Genomic DNA, 17,786 nt, shown 5'->3' on the forward strand with positions numbered 1-17,786 from the left:
ATCGAATGAGTGTTGTCCCAATCAACTGATATCATCAACTCGTCTCTTCGCTGTCTTTGGATATCCAAAAATCTGCATATTCCTCTCTTTGTGTCCCCTTACATTTCTCCTTTACTTTCCCGGGAAAACAGCCGAGAAAATTAAATAATAAAGATTTAGTGGTAGAAGAGAATGTACTCGGCGATTCATTCTTCGCTTCCTCTAGATGGCAGCTTGGGAGACTACTCTGACGGAACTAATCTCCCCATCGATGCCTGTTTGGTCCTCACCACTGACCCCAAGCCCCGCCTTCGTTGGACCTCTGAGCTCCATGAAAGATTCGTTGACGCCGTCACTCAGCTCGGCGGACCCGACAGTGAGTGTCCTCTTCTTTGAATTTTATGGATCTTGGAAATTGAAATGTGGGTTTAGGTCTGTATTGACATGGAGTCTTGGTCGGTTTAGGTTTAGTTCCTCCTTACAGATTTGGAAATATTGAATCCCGAAATAGGAAGTTTTTTCTTGGGTTAATATCAACTCTGAACAATTTTAGGAATTACTTGACTTATTGTTTGCTGCATAGGTCTCTCGTTATACCTTTTGATGTCTGTTGCCTTGTTTGGTTTATGAGTGCCTCTGTGTGTTTTGATTACAGAAGCAACGCCCAAAACTATAATGAGGACAATGGGAGTGAAGGGTCTCACTCTCTACCATCTCAAATCTCATCTTCAGGTCTGATGATGATACTACCAACAACACTACAGTATCAATGATGCCTAATTTATTACTCAGATTACATAAATAGAAACATTTTTCGGTGCTTTTGACTATATATTGTTTCCATGTTTTGCGGTAGAAATTTCGTCTAGGGAGGCAATCCTGCAAAGAATCAATTGACAACTCCAAAGATGGTATTTTTTTCATCGAATCCACCATTTTTTGTTGTTTGCATCATCGGTATTATCAGTTGTTACAAAAGGGGCATCTTATTGTTGTGCTTGTGCATTGATATCTCTATGAACTTATTATATCTCTGCAGTTTCTTGTGTTGGGGAGAGTCAGGACACAGGTTCATCGTCAACATCATCGTTAAGAATAGCTGCTCAGGAACAGAACGAGTACGGTTTACAAGTGGTCTCTTTGTCCCCCAAATTTCTGACTAGTGGTTGTGAATGTGTTTACTGTATGAGCAGTCCTTGTTTTTGGTTTTGTGTGAGCCAGGAGTTACCAGGTCACTGAAGCTTTGCGTGCCCAGATGGAAGTCCAAAGAAGACTACACGAGCAATTAGAGGTTTGTTTTCTTATTCAGATCTACCAAAAAAAACCAGAGAGATTTTGATTAATGAGAGACTCTCCACTCTACCAAATGCCCAACCAAACTTACGAGACATCCTAAACCCTCACTAACTGCTCTTTAACCCAACTCATAAAAGCTCTAATATGTTACATTCAGTAATAGCTAAGATTTGTGCAATTGAAGATAAGCTTATCAGAACAATCCTACTTACGAAATCTGTCAATGAAACATAGAACCATAGAAACTGTCCATTTTTAATGTTAGATTGATATACAGTTCAACAACATTGAGCCATGGTTCCACATTTTTTAACGAGGTCCATCAGTATGCGCAGGTGCAAAGGCGACTCCAGCAAAGGATCGAGACGCAAGGAAAGTACTTGCAATCAATTCTAGAAAAAGCATGCAAGGCTATAGAGGAACAAGCTGTTGCGTTCGCTGGGCTAGAGGCGGCAAGAGAAGAGCTATCAGAGCTAGCCATAAAGGTCTCCATCTCCAATGGATGCCAAGGAGGAACAACAACAAACACCTTCGAGACAACCAAAATAACAATCCCATCTTTATCCGAGCTTGCAGTAGCAATAGAGAACAAGAACAACTGTTCAGCAGAGAGCTCTCTGACTTCCAGCACTGTAGGAAGTCCAGTTTCAGCTGCGTTGATGAAGAAAAGACAACGAGGAGTGTTTGGAAACGGGGATAGTTTGGTTGTGGGTCATGATGAAGCTGGATGGGTTATACCGAGTAGTAGCATTGGATAGAGAGAGAGCGAGAGAAGATTTTAGCCTAATTGTTTGCTTTGTTGTTGTATTTAACTTTAAAACTTCGTAATGAAACCTCTGTGTCTTAGCCTCTTATGTATATAATGTACCTTGTCCTAAAAATTCTTGCCTAGCTTCGATCACTCTCTCATTACTCACTAGTCACTATGTCCCATTCTTGTCCGATTATTTTAAGATTGTAAGTAGAAAACAATTTTTAAAAATCTTAAACATATTTAGATTGAGATTTTTTGATGTTTTATGATAACTTATATTCAAAATTTTAACCAAAATCATAAAATTTTGTTTTAAAAATACGTTTTCATGGCTTCACTACAATTATAAAAACAGCAATACTACAATTTTATATTTCAAATGGTACTTTTTTAATTAACAGAAGTAAAATTTTATATTAATTATCATATATTTTTATTTAACTATTTTACTGAATATTAATACTATAATTATTATAATTTAACTCTAAATATCATATATCAGAAATTAATCTAAATTATAATTTTTACATAAAAACAACAAAACTGTAATTTTATAATTTAACTCTAAATATCATATATAAGAGACTAATCTACATTATACCTTTTTACTATAACTTAAATCAGATATTTTTATTAATGAAATAAATTTAATATTAATCTGATAAGTGATTTGTGAAAAATCTACAAATCATATCTTATTCAATTATAGATTTAAAAAAATCTAATGAAATCCAATGTTATTGAAGTAATGATTTAAAAATATACCTTAAAATCCATTGTTAATTAAAAAAGATTGTGGATTTAATTTTTAATAATTTGAAGCATTTAAGAAAATTTGAAAAAATTTCTTAGTTAAACATAAAATCTAAATCTCATAGTTTTAGCTGATTTGAAAAGATTTTACCATAAATCTTATTAACTTTTCTAAAATCATCAAAATCATATAAAACTACATAAAAACTAAAATAATTTAAAATATTAATTTGAATACAAACCTAGTTTCATATTTTTCATATTTAACACATAAATCTATCAATAATCAATTTACAAATACTACGTGTGTACAAAATAAAAAATATATATTAAAAGGAAAAAACAAAACACAAATCTCTCTCTCTCTCTCTCTCGAGAGAGATAGAGTTATGGGGTCGGTGAGGAAACGGCGGCGTATCGGTTCACTCGATTCGGGTGATTTGCAAATGAAGTTTAAAAAAAATTAGAAAGGTTTTGATTTTTGAACCAAAGAAAGAAAAAATAAAAAACGGCAGAGGAAGAGCCGTTTACGGATTTCTCTTCTTCTTCTTCTTCTTCTTTGTGTGTGTGAGTTATTATTATTATTATTATTATTATTATTAATTCTCTCTAATTTACGGACTTAAATCCAAATCGCAAGCAGTTTCTCTGGGCTCACGATTGATTCATCGGTCAGTTACACTCTCCCCCCAATTTTTGTTTTTTTTTGTTAATTGATTTCAAATTGACAAACCAAATTCATCAACTTGTTTGAATTTTGAATAAATTTTGTAGAGTTTGTCTCAAAAATGCGTTGCCGAGAGGTAAGATCATGGACATTTAAGGGTTTAGTCGCTGCGTTTGTTGATCTCTCTGTAGCTTTCTCTTTGCTTTGCGCTTCCTCTCTCGTTTATTTATCCTCCAACTTCCTCGGTTTGTTTGGTTTGGAACTCCCATGTCCTTGTGATGGCTTATTCAGTAACCCAAATAAGAACAAGTGTTTTCAAGAGAGTTTAGTGAACTTTCCTGTGAAAAAGATCTCTTCTGTTCAGAGATCTGTTAGAAATAGAACACCATTTGATTCAGTTCTGTGTAAAGAAGCTCATAGTAGTGGTGGAAAGAAGAGAAAAGGGGAGAGGAGACGCGTTGAGTTGGAAGAAGAGGTGTCTAGTACTCCTTCTGTGAAAAGGGTTGATTCTTGGGTTGAGAATAATGCTTCAGGGTTTGATCTTTTAACCGCGCAGAGTTTGAAAAAGGGAAGTTTTAAAGTTAAGAGTAAGCGTCTCAGCTTTCATAGGTCGCCTTATGGTGTCAAGAACCATTTTCAAGGTAGTTTTGGGTATAAGAACTTTCAGCAATCTCCTTCAAGCGTCGATGTTGACGAAAATGATCCTCTTCTTGTCAACTCCCAAGGTCAGTAGCTTTTAGCTCAGTGTTTCCTTTGTGTAAAATTATTACTTTTGATAGTAAAACTTTGATTATGACTATGTAGATAGTGGAAAATGTTTGGAGGATGTGTCCTTGAGGAAAAGTGTTTCACTATGTTCAGTTGGGTGTGAAGCTGATGCTCATAACAAACAACCGGAAAGGACATTTTCATGGGCGGGTGAAGGTACATGCAGTTCCCCTGTGGATCTAACTTATAGTGGTATGACACAAAAGACTATTGAGATTTTAGAGCGAGTGGTTGCTGAAGAACGAGCTGCACGTGCTGCGTTAGCTCTTGAACTCGAGAAAGAGAGAAATGCTGCTGCATCTGCTGCGGATGAGGCTTTGGGTATGATATTGCGGTTACAAGAGGAGAAAGCGTCGATAGAGATGGAAGCTAGGCAGTATCAGCGGATGATAGAGGAAAAGTCTGTTTTTGATGCGGAAGAGATGAGCATTCTTAAAGAAATTTTGCTGAGGAGGGAGAGGGAAAAACATTTTCTTGAGAAGGAAGTTGACACTTACAGGCAAATGTTTCTTGAGACTGAGCAACCTCTGCCTAACACGCCAGATTCGAAACCAGCTCTAATCAGAAGGTTGCAAACGCCACAACAGAATACTGAACCATGGGATGATGATATGGAGACTGCTGATGTCTCTTCTGGATTTGAGATCTTCACTAATCAGATGGACAGTCGTTTACTTGCTTTTGGAAACAAATCAGTGCTTACTGGAGATTATGATGATGTCAGTTCTCCAAAGCCAGGGGAGGTTGACAATGGAGTAGACCAAAATCTTGAGTGTGATCAGTCAAGAAGTGAGGCATTTGATGTGGAACTGAAAGAAAGAGAAGAGTGTGGCACTTCATTTCCAGAACTAGTAACAAGAACTAGCGACATCGCTGATACTAAGCTTGGTGAGGACTCCCATGACATTGATTGCCGTGTACATGATATCCATGTAGTGACTGATGGAGATAACAAAGTCCAACTAAATGTTCCTTCTGACCATGCCACCAAACTGGACAGATCACAAATTGTTTCAGATACAAGTTATGGACTTCCTCCAGCATTTCCACCGGGGAAAAGGAACATATCTCCAACTATGCGCAGAAATTCAATGTCGGCTGTTGACTATGAAAGACTGAAAATAGAGAGTGAAGTTGGTGTGCTGAGAGGAAGGTTGAGAGCTGTACAAAAGGGAAGAGAGAAGATTAGTTTCTCTTCCAAAGAACAGAGCAAATCGCAGGTGCATCTTCATGGAGATAAAACAAGCCGGTTTTGGGAGGCCAGAAGATCTGGACCTCTCGACTCCTCTTCTAGCCCTTCAACCACAATGGTGAGTTGAATCGTTGTTTGATTTGATTCGTTGGGAAAAAAATTGCAAATAGTACTCTCTTTGTATCACTTAATAATGTATATACACAGTTCTTGCTAGTAATCTTTTTTTGATTAGCAAGTGGCTGATTCTATTTCGGTTTCAAATGTTCTTTTTGCAGGTAAAGGCGAAGTCTATGACACTGGACCTTCATAGTGCTTGAACTGCAAGGTATGTACTTACTCGAATAAACCACGACACAAATATATATCTAGTGAATACATGAGCAACTGTAGTTTGTACAATCTCTCTGCCAAAACTCTAGTGTTGAGGGTTTGAGATTTACTTTCTTGTGCCTGTCACAAACATTGTACTCCAAACGGCGACGTTGTCAAATAATAGTGATGCTTTTGTGGCTGTCTTTATTATAATAACATTTGTCGGGTGAGAAAAGTTTTTGTTTCTCTTTTCTATTTCTCTGCTAACACCTAGATCTTTCTCTTTAATTGCCTATTCGCTAAAACACCATTTAAAATAGACATTATTGTATATACAGTTTTATTTTTGTTGTGGTAAAAATTCATACTCTATACAAAAACAGAACTCCAAACTCATCATATTTGCCCTTTTAACACTTCTCTGCCCTACTATTCACAATCTCTATTGACCTTTGAGCTTAAGTCATTTATATAGAGTAGGAAGCATTCTAACATATTAGACTTTTGAAGTTGGAGTTGGTGCAACCGAATTATAATTTTTTCTCATTAAAAAAACACACTTTTTCTATTTTATGGTTACTAGTAACCGCAAAGAAAAAAACAATTAATTAGCAGACAAAAAAGAGAGAACCACTTGATTATGTGGTTGTAAAGAAGGAATACAATGTGTTCAACTCCAAATGTGAATCAAAATATGAATTTCTTTCTTTTTATGGAAAATGAAAAATGACAAGAAGTAATAATTAAGCTTGTGACATTAACTTTGAAGTTAAGAAGGATGAGGAAGGGAGAGAGCATCCCAAATGAGATCCATATCCAAAGAAGGCATCCTACTCAATTGTACACCATCTCCTTCAATCACTTCCTTATGACTTTTTTGTTTCTTCATCATCACTACTTCTCCTGATGGCTCCATCTTTATGTGATTCTTCGGCTCCAATGATTCCACTTTTGTTGGAGGAGGAGGAGGAGAGTTACTTACTTGGGCGGCCGAAATCTGTTGAATCTTGGACTCCAAAAGCGAGGCGATCATGCATCGCAAGGAACCGGACTTGAGCTGGTGTTTAAGGTCAGGAAAGTTGAGGTGTGCGAATTCGCCTCGCAGGATATAAGCTGCTGTGTCGTAAGCCATCGCGGCTTGCTCAGCGGTTTCAAAAGTGCCTAACCAAACACGGGTTCTGTTCCTTGGTAGCCTAATCTCTGCGACCCATTTGCCCCAGTGTCTCTGTCTCACTCCTCTATACAGCTTTGTTGGTGTCGTCGTCTGAACAACCTTTCTTGTTTTTGACTTCATGGGCTGAGTCTTGGTGGTACTTAACCAATAGTTTCCAAACCCTTTTGAAGGATAGTTGGTTAGGGTTTTATTGATCTCTACCCACTCGTTTCTGGTTTGATCTGATTGATAAAGAGAGTTTGGGATGTATTTGTGGTAAGGGATCATGTTGCTATCGGAATGAGAAAGTTCTAGAAGCTTTGGTTCTTTGAGGAACAAGGTAAGGTTTGGGGGTTTAGAAGGATGATCAGGACGTTGATCAAACTGAGGAAAAGATTCTAGAAAGTTCCAAGGAACAGAAGCTACCGGAGATTGATGACTAGAAGAAGTGAGCTCATGATGAGGCGATACAAAGTAACTCGGAGTCGAAGGAGGAGGAAGAAGAGGAGCTTTCATACCTTCCAAGAATATTGGAACACCGAGAAGTTGCGGTTGCGTCGAAGAACTCAAGATCCCATAGATTCCAGAGGACAAGAGCTTGTCGTGCATGAAGCTAGTTTCTATTTTGGGAAACTGATCTTCCATGTTCATTTTTGTTTTTGTTTGTATGTTTTTTTTTTTTTTTGAGGTTTTGCACAGAGAACGAAGGTAGTTCTCTTAATTTTGAAGAAATGGGTGGAGAATAAATGTTTATATATATACGATAATTAAGGAGTGTTGTGTGTGTATTGGTGTGATGATCATGTGGAGATAATATTAGATAATTTAGGGAACCTATAACTTTATTGTCCGGAAAAAACATTATCGTCTGACTCAGATCTACGCTCTGCCAAGCTTAATTTGTTCATATATAACAGAGTCTCACAAACACTTTTAATTAAACAATTATTATGTTAGTATTTTTTTGGTTACAAAATTAATTAATTGACCCTTTAATTTTTCTTATCTTGCGACTTGTTCGTGGCTCCCATTCTACGTTCGCTTTTCATTATCACTTATCAATTAAACGTGACAACTCAGCCCTAACTCATTTAGGTGTCTTATAGCCATATATTGTTTTTTTGGGTATAAATGGTTCATAATTAAATTATACGAATGATGTTGTTGTTGGATACCAACGTTGTTTTCCTTAGGTTATATATATATATATATAGTAGATAAAGATCCGCCGGATGTGCGAGTTTAAAGCTTTATAAATTAAATTAAATTTAATAAAAATATATTAAAATTTGTTGTACGTTATTTCTAAATTTTATTTTTATTATAATACACTGATTTATATATATTTACAAATCTTTTATGTGTGTTACTATTAAAAGTGTATTTTTTACACCTAAATATACTTTATATTACAAATATATTCTTTATCACCACTTAGAAAATGTCTATATAACACATTAAGCCAACTATTTTACTTTCACTTCTGCGTAGTTTTTTAATTACCAAAATTGTTGGCTCAAAAAATATTTTGAATAAAAATATATTACATAATATATTAATCAATGATGTATCATCATAATACTATATGACCACTATGGAGAAAACCTCGGCTCCACCCTCATCCTTTATGGAGAAAACCTTGCGTACAACCTCCTCCACCATAGAGAGAACCTTGGCTCCGCCTTTCTCCCTTAGGGAGATAACCTTGCGTCCAACCTCCTCCACCTTCCTCTCTTGGAGAGATAACCTTGCGTCCAACCTTCTCCACTATAGAGAGAACCTCGGCTCTGCCCTTCTTATGTGTGGAGAGAACATGTTCACATCTTTTTGCTATCTCAAAATGGCTTGCTCCGACAACTAATGAAAGTAAAAAACTTTTTCTAACGTCACAAAATCTTTTGATAGTAACTAATGTTAAATTTTCCAATGTATTCTTAGAAGTATCTTTGACACCATGATGTAGGCTCTGTCTCTGTAATGCCCCAACCGCCACCTTGCTTAGTGAGCCCATGTCCACTCTCAGTCCATAGGCCCACCTTCCTAAGTGAGTCCTACATCTATTTCTGGTCCGTGGACCCACCCATATTCGATGGCCGGTTTGTTACGTTTGGGAGGCTTTAAAAACTTGTTTACCGATCCTACAAATCAACAAATGATATTTTCCTGTTATTGTCCTCACTTGCACAGTTTCGAAAATCACTTCCATGAATGTCACCCATCATGAAGTTCTCTCGGGACCCTTGACCAGAAAAATAAGTGCATTTTGGTGATATATGTGGCCAAATCAATTCTTTTAAACCTTTTGCAAACCAGGGTGTCACAGTCTTTGAGCTCCTATGGATCTATCAACAACGATATTTATGTTTTTCTAATCTATCGATCTATGTTTGTTGTAAGCTTGTGTTTGATTAGCCTATTTTATCAATCCATTAGGTTGATGAGCTTCTAATTGTTATCTCCCTTTGAGATTGAATGAATAATGGTAACAATTATGTTTGCAAAATAAAAGAAGGGTTTATTACCAACCATTGAAAAATTAGAAGAAAATTAACGTACATAATTAAAGAAACAATAGAAGATTATAAGCACAGTAATATATAAATCTCAAATAATTCAAAGATAAAATATAAATTAAATAAAATAATTTAAAATATAGTATTAGGAAAAGAAAATGCATATATTATTTTTTTTGGATCAACATATTAATATTACCTATTCTCTACTGAAAACCTAAAAAGTAGGAAAAAATTTTGGTTTAATAAATAAGAAAAATTTATCTTCCCATTAAAAAAGATTTCCCAATTAAACAAAGTTGAAAGCAGTGTTTTTGAATAAATTATTTAAATATGAAACGATCTATGTTTATATAAAAGTGGGTATTTACAAAATTTAAAATTAATAATTAACTCTATATTTTCTTTAATCCATTTTTCTATTTTTTTGTAGAATTAATAACTTAAAATTAAAAATAAGTAAATAATATTATAATTTCGAATTTTATGATATATATATAATCTCCTTATAATTATTTCAAAAAAAAAAATTTGTATTTATAATAAATTCTGTAATTTTTATCATTATCTTTTTACAATATTAATATCTTTTGAAACAAAATATTTTATTTTTCTTATAATTAAATTTCTCCTTTTAAATATTAACTTTTACACTTGTCAAAATCTGAAATTGATAACTTGACACAAGTCAAAATCTTGTTAATGACTAACTTTCAAAACCCAACTTTATATAATAAGATATTTTCTTTTTCTTGTCCACATCATTTCAAATCTATTCACATATATACATATATATATATATATATATAAATAATTAAAAATTAAATGATCAGTGCTAGTTTATATATATATATATATATAGATATGTGCAAATATTTTAATTATACATATATTGTTATGTATATACACAGTATATATAGAGGGGTATGTATGTATTTACCAATTAACGTCTTGTTATAAAATCTGAGTTTATTCAATGTGATACCAAAACAATTTATTCAAAAGATATACTTTTATTTTAGTTGTCCTCGCTAAGATATATATAGTTCATGTAAGAACCTTTATCTTCAAGCATCCCTTAGTTAAGCCTCTTTACAATAAACAAATACTTCCCACTGTGTTTAATTTATTATCCTCGTCTATTTAGTTGTCCTTGGTGCTCTAAGGCGAAACCTAGGAATAAGACTTTGGACCACAACTACAAGGTATATATAAAAAATACAGATGACACTTTTATGTTATATACAAATGTGTTTATTTAGTATGCTAATCTTTCATATCCGATGTGTGATCTAACTTCCGGTATATAAATGCCATTGACGTGGTTGGAAGGGATGTTAAATCCTCTCCTTCCCCTAAATTACCAGGCAATTTCAGTAGATCTTTTAATTAAAAAGCTTATAAGTCATAACTAAGCATACATTAGTTTGTTTTAGAGATTGTATATCTATTTCTTGCTTTAATTGAAATCATTTTATGAGGGTCATATTTGAAATCCAAATTACTACATATCGAGTTTTCGACAAATATTGTATTATAATTATTAAACTTGTGAATTAGAGTTTTACAGTTGTATGGATATCTAATAATTGGAACGATGTGACAACAAGAAAACATTATTGAAACGATATTGATGATAACATATATATAATTGGAGAATAAATTTTTAATTTAGTAACCACGTATAGTATAGAGCAGATAATCACCACAAATGCTTATAATTAGTGAGCCCATAATTATTAATATTATCATCAAAATACAATGATTAGCTTCAAGTTTTAGTCTCTAATTAAATCTTTAATTGAATCCAATTAATGCGGAAGTCATGGGTTGTCCTCTTTTTCTCTCTAAGAACATCAATTTATGTCGTCTGCCTCTTAATTAGACAATACTATATTATAATGATGATTTCACCCTCTTAACTTTGTACATCAAATTATTCTCGTGCATGTAAAACATTAATGACTATTACAATTGCTTGCAAGAACATTTTTTTTTTAATACCGTCAATACTCAATAGTCAATATGTTTGGACTAAATTTAATTACTGTTCAAGATATAAGTTTCTTAGTAATGACAGGAGCTCATTATGTTTAAAACATGGGGTTGTCTTTTGAAACAAACATGTCAGATATACTATAAGGCCATAAGGGTCGATTCGGAAGTTTTGTTATTCTAATTTGAGATGATACGCATTTTGCCCTTTGAGATGACTATTGGGACGTTTATGAACAAAAATATTATTTTGATTTATGGAAACGAAATGTTTAAGACAATATAATATAAAATCGAAGAGGTAAGGCTTAATTAAGAAGGAAAAAGTAGTTGACCAAATTTACAAGAAAAAAGAGTATCTTAAAAATCAAAATAAAATAATAAATCTTAAGAAAGTAGAAATAATTACAATTTTTTTTTACCTATTTGGTTTCATCTAAATTTATTTGATTTTACTTGATATTTGAATTCTAACATATTTTACATTGCAAATAAACTAGACATTGCGTGTTAACTCTCATACGAAAATATGGTTTTGGGGAATTCAAAAATATCCTTTTTACAATACAATTTTTCAAAAGTATTCTCTCTTTCGAACTTTATCAAGAAAACTACTAAAATTTGCAAATTTTCAAAATTTATATGTAAGTTTATAAATATATATACAAACTATCTTTATGTGTGTAAACTTTTTTATGTATTTTATAAATATAGTATAAATACTTTTAAAAAACTTTTTAAAAACTGTTTAAAAATCTTGAAAAACCTTATAAACTTTTTAAAATCCTTGTAAAAACCTTTTCAAATATTTTAAAACTTTATAAATATTTCGACCGAGTCTAGAGGTAGTAGTTATTAGCTAAAAGTACGTTGTGAACCATATAAAACTTTATAATTTTCATATTTAAAAAGGAATATTTTTGAAAATAGATAGATGAAAAAAGTATTATAGAAAAGGGGTACACGAAAAAGAGATATTTCTAAAAATATTGTCTTATAAATTTACAATATTAAGTTTTATAAACAACTAAAAAATTTGTTTGGATAAAAACAATAAACATTATTTCTAAATATTGATTTGATAGGCCTTTTGTTTTGAGAAATATGGTAGCATCTACTTTTTTTTTTTCTTAGATCGCGACACCGAAACGAGACATAACGATTTATAGTTAACATGTAACTCTCAAAGTATTTTTGTGTATGCATTTCAAAGTATAGGACCATCGGTGATCGGTTTCACCAACTAACAAAAACATTGAATTACAACTTTGTAAAATAATAAAAGCGTTACATGTCATAGTATCGACTTTAACGAGTAAAGGTCACCGAGAAGAATTTTTTTAACCATTTATAACTAAATTAATAAAAATGTCTAGCTATTATATTAGAACTTTTCGAAAATAAAAACATTATTTGTCATTGTCTCATCGTTTAAAAATTAATTGTCGATATCAAACAGCAAGTTGGCGCTAGCATACGCCATTCCTATACATCATGATAAAAATTCATAATTTAGGAAGGGTTTAATCATCAAATAATATAGCTAGTTTCTATCATTTGTATATGGTTATAAAAAGATCAAAAACATAATATAAGATGACGAGAACATATACATTAACTTAACCTTCATATGACATTATCTAGTTATAATGAACTAATTCATTTTGCTATTTTTTATTATTCTTTTTGAAACATTCTCGATCTTAGAACATTTTGTTTACAAAAAAATAAGTTTATATTTTACTTTTGTTAATAAACATAAATAAACATGATGAATAAATAGAAATATTTTTGCAATTTAGTTTTAATGAATTTGCTTTTAATAAATAAATTACACGTTTTACTTTTTATAGTGTTGTTATATTCCAATACTTATATTTATATCTTTTTTATTTTATTTAACTCATAAAATAATTAATATATTTACTGCTACATGTTCAAAGTAAAAATAATTTGTTGATGGAAGAGGCATATCCCTTTGAGCTCTATTTCAAATTTTCAATTGCTGACTTTTCTTGGTTGTGTCTTTTTTTTCTTTCTCAGTAGGTCATTATCGTAACTAATGCATTTTCTCAGTAGGTTATTTACGCAACTTTGAAATATATTTCTTATAGGAATCTTGTAAGAAGAGTTTTCGTATATCTAGCTTTTCTGTTCTAATAGTTTTAAATCTAGCTTAACAAAGACTTTAAGGGCAAGTTGATTCACTAAAGATATATAATCTCTTTTGTACCTTAATTAGAATCTCTTTAGAAACATATATCATGTGCCTTTCTATTTTTGAAAACGTTGATCGATTCCAATCATTTTACTATCTTAAAGTTGATAGCATATCAAAAATCTTAGACATCGTCCATTTATCGAGGAATTATGATCATTATTTAAGTTGATTTATTGAGATTACATATATTTTTTCTTCTAAAAATAACGTGTTTCACTATGTTTTTCATATTCAAATATTTTTAGTGCCTAAATTAGCGATAAAAATAAAATCATTTTTTTTTTGGACAAATAAAATCATTTGTAAAAAAAGAAGATTATCACATATACGGCAAGCTTCGACACTACTAGCTCATGAGTCATGACTAAATGCATCTTTGTTATATTTTAAAATGATTTAGAAGAAATTAATTGATTATTAATTTTATTTATTGATAATAAATTGACTTATTATTCATAAGAGAATTAGTGTAAAAGATTATTGTTTTGGTTTAAGTAAACTTATCTGACTATCTGAGGTTGCCATGTGAGTAAATGGATACTCTGAAATCTAATTTCGGATTCGAATATGAACTCTTTAAATTAGGTGAACTATGCTCGATCGTAAGATTCTTCTCTATTAGTTTATTTAAATCTCCAAATATTCTTTTACCATTGCTTAAGACAACTACAGAACAAAACTTAAAATGCTTTTATTTTGTGAAATGACAAACACGTCATATTACCTATTTAGGGAATCATTCGTATTAGTTAGGATAAACATAAAGTTCAGAAAAAAGAAGTTGAATTAATAAGCAAAGGCAACTAAGTAGCATGTGAGGCTGACTTCGAAAAGCAGTGCTAGTAGAGGAGAGCCAGAAGGCAAATGTATTGTGGAATATCTCATCATGCACTGATGCACATGAGAGTGAGCTAATTCATTATTTATTACCATTGTTAACAATTAAATAACCATGTTTGTAAAGTTATACATCTATACATGTTGTCTTACTCCTTGTCTAGATGTATTTTGATTAATAACGTAAAAAAAAGAACATCTTAATTTTTTTTTTTTGGGCAAATAACATCTTAATTATGTCTATATATATATATATATATATCCTCATAATTGTGTACTACAATTTTATGGTGAATGAATATATTGAAATTTTAAGAGTCCGGTACTGTATATTCCGTAAAATTGTACGTATGTATCTATATGTTTTTGTTGTTATATATATATATATGTCTCTATCCGTTTTCGTTACTGTTAGAAGAACCGTATCGCCTTTTTTCCGCAATTGTTTCATATGTTTCGTTACTATTGTATCTCTAAAATTTATGGTGAAAACATCACATCTAGAGAAAGGTTCAAAACGAGAAGACAACCACATATACCACTTATAGTATTGAATTTATGATGCATAAACATTGCTTGTGAGCCCTTAGATTGTGTTCTTCCTATTTAGGTAAAATGCCTAGATTTGAGACAACATTTCTATAAAAGCATTGAGCTGAAACAAAGCACAAAGACGAAAGAGAATAAAACTATATCATGTGCGCAATGCATCATGAACATCTGATTTTTATGTGTAAATTTTTATTTTGTCCCATAGAATAAAGAGTTTTCTTTTATTTAATTCCTGTGGCAGATAGAGAAGATGAGAGGAGGTATAAGCCAAAATAACCAAAAAGCAAATTATTTTGGGAACAAAAAAGAAGACACACGTGTCTTTTGTCTTATGACCAACTTAATATCCTGGGGTTTTCTTTTTTTGCATTATATATATAATATTCGTAATTATGTTTGATTTAGTGCTGTATAGTTCAGTTGGTTTATTTTCTTAATCTGTAAATGGAGTTCGTAATACGGTATTTTGTAATCATACTGAAGTTAATTAAGTAGATAGCCAAATTGTGAGAGCTAATTAGGTGAATAACTATTTTCTTTGGTTTAATCTCAAGAAAATCAAAATATGAACAATCAAAAGTTCAAGATAAGATTGCTGTATTAACACCTGAATGTGGTAATATATATCGACGAATGAATGGTTTAACAAAAAGAATAAGGGATTATTAGAATTCAGAATACAATCAATGCACTTTCCAAATTTGTTTTAGAATAATTTCGATAGATAAAAACAAAATATTCTAAAGAAAAAGGGTTAATAAAGAATTTAAATTAGAGTGGGACAGCATACACTTGTCAGACAGGAATCTAAAGACAACCAATAACGTAAATTGAAAGTGACACGTGTCTCCAGCAAACGGTACCACGTGTCATTCTTTTGTTGTTACTTCCTCTATGTTATTTGATGGTACCTCCTCTCTAGCATTCTAAAATTCTCACATAAATCTTTAATTTGCATATGATAAAATATAATGATAATTATTAAACAATATTTGATTTTTGAAACAATATGAGTGTTCTTAATTGTGATTAGACAGTACTAAAACTTTTTAGTTAACTATATTGGCTCTGATTGGCAACACGACATAATTGCTTAATCACATAAGTTGCTGTGACATTCCGGTTTTAGAGATTTACGGAGAGGTTTAAAAAAAATTGATTTGGCCACCTATATCACCAAAGTGTAATTATCTTTTCGGTCAACGGTCCTGAGAGAACTCCACAATTAAGCGTGTTTATGCTGGAGTAGTTTCAGGATGGGTGACCTTCCTGAAAGTGACTCTCGAAACTGTGAGGAAAAAACACAGGGAAAGATCATGTGGTGTGATTTGTAGGGACGATAACTATTCTTTAAAGCCTCCCGGACGTAGCAAACCGGCCGTCTGATATGGATGGGCTCACGGGCCTAGTGAGAGGACATGAGACACATTAAGAAAGGTGGGCCCATAGACTGAAAATTTGTCGAATGAAAACTTACAGAATGAAACTTCAAAATGAAAAATCGCAGAAAAAAAATGTTGATTGGATACATTTTGGGGGATAACAAAATATAGTATTATATGACTAATATTTACTTATTTTTAATAAACAAAATAATGTTTTAAATAATTTTTAGTATATTTGAAGTAATATTTGATAATGAAATATAGAATTATTAAAAATATACTAAAATTATTAAAAAGTTGTGAAAGTTTTAAATACTATTCAAAAAATGGTAAAATTTTTATTGTAAACAATGATTTTCTTACTTTTACAATTGCTAATATTTTGTATGAGTAAAATAATTAATTCAAAATCTCATTAACATCACAAATTATGTGTAATTATAGTGTTGTTTGTTTAAAAAAATAATAATAAAAAATCTTAAATCTTCCTTTGTGTTCATCATATTTTTTTTTACCTATTTCTTAAACTAGTTTTAGTATTTTGATTTCAAAATGCACCAAAAATCATGAAGAGCTCTAGAGATGATACTTCTTTCATATGTGTGACTAAAAATAACGTAGAATCGGTTCACATTTCTCCGTCACCATTCAAAATAATACTCACAATTTCTTATAAAGTTCAAAGTTATCAATACATGCATTCGCTTATGATATATCATGGTTTTTGTGGTTTTTAACCATGATATAAGGAGTCTTTTAGAGTCTTTTGATTTGTTTTTTAGGATGTTTTTGAGTTTTTGCAGGTTTCTAGGACTTTGACAAAGAAGGAGCAAAGTGGAGCAATTTGGATCATTTTGGAGCATAAATCTCGAAGAATCAATTTGGACTCGGATCAAAACAAGGGCATCGATTGACACCACTTAGGAGCATCGGTCGACACCCTCTTCAACCGATGAAGAATCACAAATTTGGAAGTTTTACAAAGTTGCCCGAAGTTTTCCATATTTGCAACACAAGTCCCTGACGTGTTTTAGGACATATAAATAGTATTTTTAGGTTTTACAAACCCTTAAGTTTTATTCTAGCATGTTTTATTTTTCTGTAACCCTATGAGATTTTGAGAGCTTTTGGGAGAGAGATCTGAACTGCTTTGAGACTTTGAGCTGAAGTCTGCATACTTCCAGCTAGTTGGACAAAGACCTTTCTCTAACCTACCAAATGAGAAGGCTTTGGACCATATTGAGCACTTTGAAGACATGGTGACTAGTATCAAAGCCAATGGAGTGACTGAAGACTACATCTACTGCAAGCTTTTCCCATATTCACTTGCAGGAGAAGCATCTCAATGGTTGAAACAAGTAAAGGTGGTTTTCCTCAATTACTTTTATGATGATGCAATGTCAGAT

The 17,786-nt window shown here is 32.0% G+C and overlaps 2 protein-coding genes and 1 pseudogene across 4 annotated transcripts; 2 read left to right on the plus strand and 1 right to left on the minus strand.

Annotated features, from left to right (window-relative positions):
* On the plus strand, positions 1-2,156 carry LOC104719091 (protein PHR1-LIKE 3). Of its 2 annotated transcripts, none has more exons than XM_087469620.1 (6): positions 1-355; positions 635-711; positions 836-890; positions 1,019-1,097; positions 1,201-1,270; positions 1,611-2,156. In XM_087469620.1, exons 1-6 carry the CDS (start codon positions 172-174, stop codon positions 2,031-2,033), a joined length of 888 nt encoding a protein of 295 aa, XP_087325746.1. In that variant the 5' UTR covers positions 1-171; the 3' UTR covers positions 2,034-2,156. The 2 variants fall into 2 exon arrangements, with proteins under 2 accessions (XP_087325746.1, XP_087325745.1); XM_087469619.1 differs by having other exon boundaries at positions 24-355; positions 1,602-2,156.
* An 808-nt stretch (positions 2,157-2,964) lies between these two features.
* Positions 2,965-5,959, plus strand: LOC104719093 (uncharacterized). Its single transcript, XM_010436937.3, has 4 exons — positions 2,965-3,453; positions 3,557-4,174; positions 4,254-5,527; positions 5,688-5,959. Exons 2-4 carry the CDS (start codon positions 3,571-3,573, stop codon positions 5,727-5,729), a joined length of 1,920 nt encoding a protein of 639 aa, XP_010435239.1. The 5' UTR covers positions 2,965-3,453; positions 3,557-3,570; the 3' UTR covers positions 5,730-5,959.
* Positions 5,960-6,407: 448 nt separating this feature from the next.
* LOC104720426 (ethylene-responsive transcription factor ERF062 pseudogene) lies at positions 6,408-7,715 on the minus strand (annotated as a pseudogene). The gene has a single exon (XR_015568644.1). The product of XR_015568644.1 is annotated as an ethylene-responsive transcription factor ERF062 pseudogene (transcript).
* Positions 7,716-17,786: the final 10,071 nt, after the last annotated feature.

This window comes from Camelina sativa, chromosome 10 (assembly GCF_030686135.1).
Source record: "Camelina sativa cultivar CO46 ecotype springtype chromosome 10, ASM3068613v1".
Lineage (NCBI taxonomy): Eukaryota > Viridiplantae > Streptophyta > Magnoliopsida > Brassicales > Brassicaceae > Camelina > Camelina sativa.